This window comes from Chenopodium quinoa, unplaced genomic scaffold (genome assembly GCF_001683475.1).
Source record: "Chenopodium quinoa cultivar QQ74 unplaced genomic scaffold, ASM168347v1, whole genome shotgun sequence".
Lineage (NCBI taxonomy): Eukaryota > Viridiplantae > Streptophyta > Magnoliopsida > Caryophyllales > Amaranthaceae > Chenopodium > Chenopodium quinoa.
The window spans coordinates 1294985-1306479 of record NW_018744593.1 but is presented as its reverse complement, the minus strand read 5'-3'; the positions used below and the strand labels follow the sequence as shown (position 1 = coordinate 1306479).

At 31.2% G+C, this 11495-nt stretch overlaps 1 protein-coding gene across 1 annotated transcript; it reads right to left on the bottom strand.

Moving 5' to 3' along the window:
• Positions 1-8926: 8926 nt before the first annotated feature.
• On the bottom strand, positions 8927-10548 carry LOC110699782 (F-box/LRR-repeat protein 13-like). Its single transcript, XM_021877298.1, has 4 exons — positions 9929-10548; positions 9631-9784; positions 9398-9523; positions 8927-9295 (listed from the first exon to the last, which is right to left on the bottom strand). Exons 1-4 carry the CDS (start codon positions 10546-10548, stop codon positions 8927-8929), a joined length of 1269 nt encoding a protein of 422 aa, XP_021732990.1.
• Between the last annotated feature and the right edge of the window lie 947 nt (positions 10549-11495).

The following is an 11495-nucleotide window of genomic DNA, read 5'->3' as shown; positions in this document are numbered from 1 at the left end:
TACCATGTCTAATTTCAATACTTAGTTGAAGACTTTTATCGTCCAATGTGGGGGTAAAGTGTAATATGAGAATAAGTGTTGGACTCAAAGTCTTGGTTGTGGTTGTGAAACATCTCGGTTTTTCTTTTTAAGCAATTTTTTGTATGCTCCATGACTTTGTTTATGAATGTTGGGTTATCTCCATATACCACAATAATTGGTATCCGATACTATAATAATTTATTTTTAGCAATTTTATACTTATGTCATGTTTAACTGATAAGTGATTTGGCTATGCATATTGTAATTATAATGTCTCTTGATTTCTATATTTCTATCTTATTATGTATTAATTTTGTTTATTGAGTGAATAATTTGACTATAAGAGGAATAAGAGGCATCAATTTTAGTTTCTCTTCTATTTGATGCAAAGCATGAAAGTGACTAACTTTGCTAAAGACGATAATTACTTGTTTGCTTTGATGTTAAGAGAGTATCTTTTAACTTAGTGATCTGAATTCCGTGAGTGAACGGTTACCTTGGAAGAAACCATTGAGAATAAGTTAGAACTTGTCTAACATACTTAGAGCTTTACAACCTTCTAAGGAGTGTGCTTCTTAATAGTTCTTCTAAAGGTTTTCGACGTCATTTCACCAAGTTTTGTTGGAAATAATCAAGGCTAAACTTGTGAGTAAAGGTTCTTTTTTTTTTTGTCTTAATGGAACAATGTAGGTCACACTTAGATGACTTAATTATTGTCCTTGATGATAAGTTTCCTTCTAGTGGTTGAAGTTTGTTAAGCCTTCTAAGTGGTGACTTAAGTGAGTTGGTTAGGCAGTTCCATGTTGAAGATAAGAAATGTGAGTTGAAGTTCAAGTGTGTGTTGAGACTTTTACCTATGAGATGGCACAAGAGTTTGGGAAGTACCTTGTGAGAATCTAGTATTTGTGAATAAGTATGCTTCTCACTACTTGCTTCAAGGTAATTTAATTTTGTGTTATTTCTACAATGTGAGTAATGTGGTGGTGTTGAGAATCACATGTGTATTTGTAGTTAATAACATTCTTGAACTTCTTATCTTTCCATTTGTTAAGCAATTTTCACAAATTTGAATACGAGATGTGTTTTATTATTTTGAGAATAATAATTGTTATGAGTTTTTGGTTTATTTTTCCAAAGTGTCATGCATGTTTCGTGATTGGGAAGATTTTTGTGATGACATGGTATTTGTTATTCATGCTATCATTCAAGTGGGATATGTTTTGTATTGACATGAATTGTGTATACTTTAAAGAGGTCTTAAAGTATGTCTTGATTGGTGTATGCTAATACATTTAGCAATGTGATAGTGATATGCATTGCATTTTATTTTAACATAGCATATATTTGCGAAATAGTTGAAGTGCAATATTTTACAAATTTAATAGTGAATGACTAACGTTGTTTAAACTTGCTTCATCTTTTACTAATTAAGTATCTTTTTAGGTACAAAGTTGTGAGATACACTAACTTTCGGGAAAAGTTGTTCAAAAATTTTCAGAAGGCAAGTGTTGATGATTGGTGGTTGATAAAGTAAGTTCACTGAGATGGCTATGTTATTTTCAAGGATTGGACTTGATTGAGTAAGTTTTTGAAATTTCAAGTTTTGGGTTGTCTTGTTACTTTATTCATCTAATTAATGTTGAATGTGACATATTTTTCTAACCATTTGTGCAAATTAAGTTGATGTTGGTAACATGCTAGTTTTCCTTATTGGAAAAGTATTCTAGCAAAAATAATTTTGCACTATGGTAAGGAAATTTGGGACATGTAACAATCCTTGATAACTTTTGGAAATGTCTAGAGGGAAAGGCCTTAAACCAATGTGGAAAGATTAAAACCATTACTTTCCTATCCAATCCCTATGGCGCGTGTTGTAATGCTTGATTGAAGTTGAGCTCTTTTGAGTTCTTAATGGAACAATAAACCATTTGAGTTGGTGCTATTTGAGACACACTTGATTGATCTACCATTTGAGGTTGAGTCCTTAGACTCTTAATGAATCCAAATGTTTGGGTGGACGTTAAAACTTTAGAATCACCAATGTTTATGATTGTTGTGACTTGTGAGGTTAAACATTATTCTCTTAATGAATCCATGGTCTTGTGGGGGTTAATAGCTACGATGTAGCATTTTTTAAGCTCTTGTGAACACATTTTAACCCCAATGACTAAGTGCTATTGAGAAGTGCTTGTGATTCACCTATGTGGTGTACTAGCCGTCTTTTATGGAAAACTTGGGCGGATTTCCTAGCTTAGAGCCTCCACTAGACCTAAGGTGAATATGCTTGGCTATAAAAGAGCATATTTCTTCGCGGAGTTCATATAAATTTTGGAGTGATGTATGTGTTCTAGGGATCATGCACTAAATCTTGGAGTTTCAAGGTTCGTCCACTCCATGATCAAGAGTCTTGAGGGTTTCAAGGTTTGTCCACCCTTAGACTTGTAGCTCATTGCCTCATACCACTAAGCACTAGATTTCAAATTACCTATGTAATATCTATGTGTTATGTACTAATCTCCTCTTATGCCCAATATGTTGCTTCTCATCTCTTTTTTGGTTTTGCTTTTCCTCCCTTAAGTGGGGAATCGTTGGATTAAAGAGAGTAAAATCCATGTTTTTAGAAGTTAATCGATCAATTTACTCCACAAAGTAGGTTGTGGCCTACAACGTTTTCCCACAAGTAGGTTGTGGAGTAGACTTTTTCATGTCTATTCTAGAAGGAAATCAGCTTACGCCACAAGTGGGTTGTGGCCAACAACGATTGCCCACAAGCGGGTTGTGGAGTAGACTTTTAAAGTCATTCTCTTGGTATTATTCTTCTTTCTCTTGGATTCCCTTGTAACCCCCCATCAAAGTGAATGATTATGGTGATTTAATCAAGCTCATTATTCTGATTTAATCACCCCTTTGGTGTTTAGATTCACTCTTTGAAGCTCCTTGCATTGTTTATATATTGTTTAGAACATTTGCTCAATGAGAATAGACATGCTACAATATACTTATCCACAAAGTGCTAAACACATTTCTTCTTCTTTTGGGCATAAGTTTATATGGCTCCACCTCTTACCCAAAAGTGTCTTTGAGTAAGAGTGGTGTGTAACCTTAAAGAACATACCGGCGATACAATGTGCACCCCAGTTGCGTAGGAATTCATTTTCAAATTTAGTGACGAAATGTCACGCCACACCATTTTCCTTTTGATCAAACAAACACATTATTCTTATATTTTTGTAGCCTTTGAAACACTTATTTTACAACATCGAATTTTCACTTCTTTTTTTTTTTACCCTTTTTGTCAAATGAGAGAGAGAAAGAGGGAAATTAGAATAAAAGGGGTGGTACAAAAAAAATTAAAAAAAAATTAAAAAAAACATGTGACCTGCACATGAGGGTTATTGCTTGGAAGAGGCAAATCAACATCAAAAACTGAAGGTTGGTTGTCTTCAACCACCACCACAAAAAATAAAAAAATAAAAATAAAAAAAACAAATTTACAATTAGATTTTAACTTGCCAAATAAAAGTTTAAAAGTTTTTCCTCACAAACAAGTTACTTATTTGAAAGGTTTTTTTTTAATGAAAATATTTCCTTCTTTTTAAAATTTTAATCTTTAATTTAGCCTTGCATGATAGAAGATCGAATTACACACAAGTAGAGGATCATTCAAATGAGTTGCAGATTCAGAGCACTTTCATTCAAATGATGGTTTCATTACTTGCAAGAGGAGAGAGATCTACTTCCTAGTAGAAATGGTGGACTAACTTTGTCATTGAAGACTTGCTACGTTAACAAAGTATGGAAATGTTGAAAAATACGGAGTACAAGTCATCAATATCATGCATTCATGCGTATGTAGTAATGAATCACCGAGTCCAAATTCACATGATATCTTCTCATTATTATAAAGTTTTATACTCCGGCCTTATTTTATAATAATCGCAACACTTTAATTTTTGCACTATTTATAAACTACTCCGTAATATATAAAAAAAACATATGTTGCAATGTAAAATATTTTTGGATTAGTCTGATTTTATGTATATATTTATTATATTAACTTTTTATAGTTGTTAATAATATATAATAACATATATTAATGGTAAAAGTTGTGCATTGACATATCAGTCAAAGTATTGCAATTATTATGAAACGGAGGAAGCACTATCAATTACTTGTATTTTTATATTTTTTTTTCCTAATGTTGGAGTATTTATATTTAGGGTAACATTGTTAAGTGTATCAATTTTAAATGTATTAATTATTACTGAAGCAGTACTGTTTTTAATAAAAATTGGGATTTTTTGACACTTATCACCTACAATAGTTGCTGTTTTAGGAATTACCACCTATAGTTTTTTTTTTTTTTTTTTTTTTTGAATTTTACCACCTACTATTTTTTAAAACATCAAAACTTCCCACCTACTTGGCTCTCAACTCAAATGTGACGTCATGTGGGGCCCACTAACTACCTTCCCACCCTTTTTCCCTCCCTTTCTTTCTTTCTCACTCGATTTTTCATTCCTCTATATTGTACTCCTCTCAAAATTGGGGAAAATTTTCAAATTAAATTACATATTCATGTTAATTATTTTACGAATTGAAATTTTTCCCCAATTTTGAGAGGAGTACAATAAATGGGAATGAGAAATCGAGTGAGAAAGAAAGAAAGGGTGGGAAGGTAGTTAGTGGGCCCCACATGACGTCACATTTGAGTTGAGAGCCAAGTAGGTGGGAAGTTTTGATGTTTTAAAAAATAGTAGGTGGTAAAATTCAAAAAAAAAAAAATTGTAAGTGACAATTGCTAAAACAGCAACAATTGTAGGTGGTAATTGTAAAAAAAATCCTAAAAATTGGAGTAAGTACTTTTTTTTTTGCTTCGTACGGAGTATGTTTTGACCAAAAAAGATAGTAAAAATGCATCTCATATGCGAATGGTGTGAACATCAAAATAATTGGTGTAAAATGAGGGAGTTGTCTGAATCAATAATTGCTCATGTCTTTAATGACAATAACAAAGTCTTATTGGTACTTTTAGATTTCATGTTGGTATAATTACTATACCAATATGAGGTCTAGATATACCAATAAGATTGTTGGTATTTTTAGACTTCATGTTGGTACAATTACTATACCAACATGAGTTATAATTATACTAACAAACGCTTGTTATTGTCATTCATGACAATAGTAATTATGTGCGTAGACTTCCTCCTAGTATGAGTGTTTATCTACAGAAATCCACTAAATTTAATCATATACCTGGATTTATAGGTGTGGAACATTCGAAGATGTATCTAAGGAGCCTAAAACGACTTTTCTTTTATTAGCAGTGGCACATCACTCAACAAAAATGCATCACACACTTGAATATCCACCCTTCATTTTTATAAACTAGTTGTTGTTCCGCGCGCTACGCGCGCGGCACGCCAATGGTGGTGAATATACTTAGACAGTAGTTCTTTCGATTTTTTTGGTTTTATGGTAATTAAGTTTATGTAGACTGTACAAAGTGAAATTAGTTGTTTACAATTTATTCTAAGTAAATAATTATTTTAAATAAATTTACTAATCTTTCATCTTGGTGCATATGGGGTTGTTGTTGAGTTATAGCTGAATTTGTAGACTGCTAACAGCCTCGTTTAACATGTTGATTATGTGTGATATGTAGCCGAAATAATATACTGGTGCATCGTTTCTGTAACATATTATTAAAGTTCTGAAGAGAGAGATTAAAAAGGATTATCATCAATTGGTTGATCTAATTGGTCAATTTTAACTGTTGGAAGTAATATGATCATATATTTTAAAATAATTGCTTATAGTTCTTAATTGTTGGATGTTCAGGTTTAGTAAGTGATTTAATTGAAGCGCGAGTTTCAAGACATATGTGTTGGCCGAAAGTAACGTTATATTATCGAATGGTATAACGTCGTATGAGAAGTTGTGATTTGGAATGAGGAGATGTAAATATAAACAAAATAAAAAATTAATCGATCTTTAATTACAATAATAACACGTAAACATAAATTAAAACATAAAGAGAACGATCTTTAATTACGTATATATAAAATCAAATATTATTTTCTTAAATATAGATTTCACAGTACAGTTATCGCCGAAATATATAATTTACATTTTTTTATAACCGTACAATGTTATCCAATGCAATTTAATAAAATTTACAATAAACATATTTTATGGGTGCTTATAAATTATTTGTCTATTATATTTCAACCCCACCGATTCGAGTTTCTCCCTTTCCTTCTGCTTATCTTCTTTGAGCCTATTAATTTGTGCTATACCATCGGCTGTAACAGGCTTTAACTGATTTAGAAATGTAATAAAATTGACTACCACGGTTGGTGCTTCGCTAATTGCATTTTGTGAACCTTCACCAGCGTCCTTCAATATCCTATCAACTTCAGCCTGTCTACGTAGAACTTCTTTCTGCATTTCCATAGCGTTTAATTTCAAAACCTCCAAAATACGTGTATGTATTTGACAGAATCTTTTGTATTTTCAATCGCTAACTCAACTTCTTCCTCAATCTCCATTGGTGTATAATGTATATATAAAAAGATTCCTACAATGTATAGCAAAACATAAGTTTAAGCATTATTATGAAACCCTACCTTTCTTTTCTTAAACTCTAAGTTGACACATTTGTACGTAGATTACAATCGCGTACAAAAACAAATCATATGTCATGTAATCTTTATCTATAAACCTTACATAAAACTCCATTTATACTATATATTTATAATTGGTGAAACGTTGTAGGGAAATTGAAAAAAAATTGGAATCAGGATATGAATACAAAAAAATAAATAAATTAACAGAAGTAGAAGAGAAATTATTCAAATTCAACTCTACTGGCCCCTAAAAAATATAGAACAAAAACAAAGAACGGAACATAGGCAGAGGAAACTTGATTACCACAAACGAAACAAAGACAACTAAAATGATAGTATAGAAAACTCACTGAAACAAAGGATGCAATTTAGATTCGACGGAAGCAGTGGAGACGAAATAGATATGTGTTAAGAAGTTTCTACGACGAAAGAAACGCACAAAATCCGAAATAAATGATGAGCAGGTTTGAATAGAAAGAGGAAAAGTCAGGACAGAATAAAAAAGGAAAGCATAGAAGGGTTACATATATATAAGTAGAATATTAGAGGACTGTAATTAAATGAAAATAGTAAGGGTAGTGAATAGGCATGATGATGGAGTGAAAAGGCGTGATTCACACAATAATTCAATAAATATAGGAAATAAGTTTTACTACTTCATTTTCTTTGTGTTTTTTTTAATATTTGTATTAATTTATTTTTATATGTTTTTTGTAATTCCAATGTGAATCTCAATTTTCAATGTTTTTTTTCCTGATTTACGATGTAGTGTTTTTAGTTTCTTTTTTCGGTGATGGATGAAGTAATATTTATTACGTATATTTGTTCATTTATATAAAATGGGTGCACAGAGTGAAAGGAGTAAACATTGGTTTAAGTAATGGACAAATTAATTTTTGAAGAGGAGTGAGAATGCTAAAAGTCGAATGAGATGTTGCGATTTGACAATTGAATGTATGTGGCCAATAAGTGTTATTATAATATATAAATATGCATAAGTTTGGTAAGAGGGATGCGGGAAAGTATTTTAGAAACTGCAATGGTTAAATTTATGTATAGTAAGTTAGACGAAATATTTAAACCGTATTATAATTGTAGTCGAATGAACATAATTCCTGGTCTAGTTAATTTTGACATTATAACTTTTGTAGAATAAAGTTATCAGATACCGATATACATATACTTTAATGTAGTATTAGGACAATTTGAAATAGTTTCCAAGAACGTTGATGAAGATTTTAGAAACCATATTGTTAATAATATTTATACTTTAGGATTATCATTTATTACGATGAAGGTACATTAATAAACTTAAGTATTTATTTGTGTAATATTGAAAGTAGTTTTGTAAAAAAAGTGTTCTTGTTGTAGGACATTGTTTTGGCTACTATGACGTTGTTAGTTTGTAAGTATGACTTTGATTAAAAGGTCCATATTTTCGATTGCTAATGACCGGTAAATTATGAATAATTATTTTCTTATAAAATGTATGGAAGATGAAATTGTAGATAATGAAATAATAGATGAAGCCATTTTAGAATGAATAAGTACGTTGTATATCTGCGGATTAAAGCAGACATATGTTTCGGCCGTTCATTTTGTTGAATAGACAGTACTACATCACGTAAAGATAAGATTTTATGTTTCGGCACTTGCCGATCTCACAGTGGTCCTTTTTTATGATAATTTGTTGTTTATTTTAATGTTTTCTGAATAAAAGTTATTTTGTGATTGGGTGATCGTGTTTTGGTTTTTTTAAAATAAGTTGTCTACAATATATTTAAACTAAATAATCTCGATACGTAGAGTTGTTAAGTTATGGTAATAATTTTACCGAAGTTATGTATTATTTATAATTTCGGCTTTTTATATTGAAATTGTGGTGATTAAAGTCAAAATAATATATCGCTTCTTTATTTATTTATTTTTTATACTTTTGTTATTTTTTATTTTTTTACAAAAAATTCAGTGTAAGTTTCTATTTTTAGTGATTTTATTTTTGGTTATTATTGATTTTTTTTAATGTCTGGTAAATCAAGAACGACTAATTGTTATTTCGGAGATGGATGGAATAATAAGTATCAGCGAAAGTATTTGGAACAAAAGCAAGAACGAAGACCGTAATATTTAATGAACATACATTGGCAGTATTTTAGATAAAAGCAGGAACAAAGATTGTAATATTCAAAGTATATACATTTAGATATTAATATAATAATTGCTAAACAAAAGGTTAAAGATTAAATTGACTTCGTATTCATTCTCGAGCTTGTTTAAGGACCCATTGTTGACTTTGTAAAAATAACTGTAATGCTCAAGAATGGCGATGGTGTAAGTATAACCGGAAACTGTTGAGTGCGTCTTTCGGAGAACGTCGAGCAACACAAAGTAATAGTTTTCTCCTCTATTCTCATGGACGATGTTGGTATTAGTATAGCCGAAAGCTCTCGTCGTATTCTGCTCTCAGATATTTTTGGACAGCATAAATTAATGGTCAATTTCTCCAAGTTTGTTGCAGCTTTTAATATGCACGTTACAATATGTACTTGACACACGTTGTCCAAGAAGATTGTTACATGCTTGAGATTTGATAGACAACCTTCTTCGGCTATACAATTTAAAGAGGTATCAATCCACTCGACCTGTAAAACAAATATCAAGTATATTGACATAATTAGATTAAAATTCATTTCATTCTGGTTACGAAAGGAAAATAAATAACGACATCATTCTTATGTACTTACCTCTTCGTATATTAATGATTTCAAGTTGGGAGTTTTTCTTAGTAACTCGTAGGTGCAACTTTCGGCTTTCACCGCCAATTGAGTCAGGTTTCCGAAAGTCGGTAGTTGTCTTCCATTAAGAAAAAGCTACGTCCAATTTAGATGAATATTATTAATTCAAAACAACGTAAAGTACTATATCAATATGTCGCCATTATAAGTTAAATTGAAATATTGTAGAAATATATACTTACCCCAGAAGTCTTGAGTCTCAAAGATCTGATTTTGGAAGCCTTGCATATAAGAGAATTGATATTTTGATAAATATCATAATCACCTCCATATTCACTGACCATAACTGGGAAATTTTCCCTAAGATGTAGATTTGCCTCGGTAAGCAAAGGTAAACTATCAACCATATAATATGTTATTTCATCATCTATACTAAGGTACTCAAGAATCGGTGCTTAGGTAATAATCAGAGATCTGCCCCAAGCCTGGCTCACGATATCACAAATTTCTAATGATTTAAGTGTCAGGGACTCTACAAACAGCATATCGGCGAAACCGGTGCACTCCTTGATAATAATTGTTTTGAGTGCTGCACAATTTGATGTAAACCTTTTCATATATTCGCTACCGTTAAATTCGACTTTAACAAAGTGGACAATTTCAAGGGATGGTAGATGAAAAGACTCTGGTGTATCATTCATTTTCACACCCGTTATTTTCAATATCTTCACTCCCTTTCCATACATCATTTCCATAAATTTGTAACTTCGACTTTCGCCTAATGTGAAATTCAAATCAATTTCATAACATTCACGTTGTTTTGCAGCATTTAACCAAGATTCGTAGTAATCACAATCATCATCACAGGAAAATTCATAACAAAAACGCTTCAAATAGAACGCATTGTTCTCAGCTAGTACCTTGTTCACAAATTTATTGTACGAAATTTTTGCACCGTTGCACAATGGATGATAATCATCCGGTATCTCCGTGAAATCAAGTACGGGTACTTGATTCCACACTTTCTTCCATCTTTTTGACAATACACAGGTCTTTACAGCAGACTTTGTTGGTAGAAAAGAAAGTATATGACACAATATTGTATCATGTAAACTACTAATGTAATCTGTTTCTCCTACGGGATAACTAATGTCACTCATACTTTGAATTATAATTGTAAGAGGTTTAAATGGAAAGATGATAGTGATGAACGTTTTTGACAGATAAGGGCAGTTTCTATAAATGGAGTATTTGACGGTTGTGTTGTTATAAATAAAGGAAAGAGAAAAAGAGGAGCATAATAATTTGTTTTAAAAACTTTTCAGTTACCAAAACATTTATCGAATAGATAAGTATTGGAAACCGTTAAGCGTAATAATGGAATGTATATGGATATAAAATTTGGATGTTAGAGTGAATCTAATTATGATGAAAGGGTTTAAATTGTTTTAGAACCGAGTTTTAGATTTCCTATGTATTGTCATGTCGATTGAAGTGTAACTTGTTAATTAATTCCTCTTTATTGTTAAAAAATAAATACGGCCTTTTTTCAAAGGATTTTACATTTATGAAAAATAATTAACATTTCTACTAATTCATTACAATTATGGTTTTCCGCAGAATAACTACACATTTAAATTTCCTATTTATTGATTTGTTAGCCGAAATGTACGTTAGTTAAATAGTTTTATAATACAGTACCGTAAGACTAAACTACGCTTTCTTAGTGTCAGTTACATATTGAAATATTGTTTCACCGTTAGCCGTTAGATGATAGCCGAAAGAATTTCACAACTAAAATTCTGACTTTGACATATAAGTTATGATTGCCGGTACTGTTTTACGTATATAGTCAAGTTGAACCGTTGTACATATAAATTGAAGAGAGTCTCATAAGTGTGTTTATTTATTTATGCAAATCCATCCTTTAGGTCTTCAAAGATAGAGGAGTAGAAATGCGTACTGCATCAAATATCTTGTGGCTTTTTTTTTTCCGGCGTTTTATTTGTTGGTTTGCGCCTCAGTTAATATTCTTGATTTGGATCGGTATTTGTTTTCTCCTTTGGTTACTTTATTGACTGTAGCATCGCTTCAATTAGTTTTCAAT

Excerpts from the sequence above, each read along its gene's own strand:
- LOC110699782 (XM_021877298.1), bottom strand. The coding sequence starts at position 10,548 with ATGAGTGACATTAGTTATCCCGTAGGAGAAACAGATTACATTAGTAGT. Across the intron at positions 9,524-9,630 it reads TGAGACTCAAGACTTCTGGG|CTTTTTCTTAATGGAAGACA; the intron begins GTAAGTATATAT and ends AATTGGACGTAG. Across the intron at positions 9,296-9,397 it reads AATCATTAATATACGAAGAG|GTCGAGTGGATTGATACCTC; the intron begins GTAAGTACATAA and ends TTTGTTTTACAG.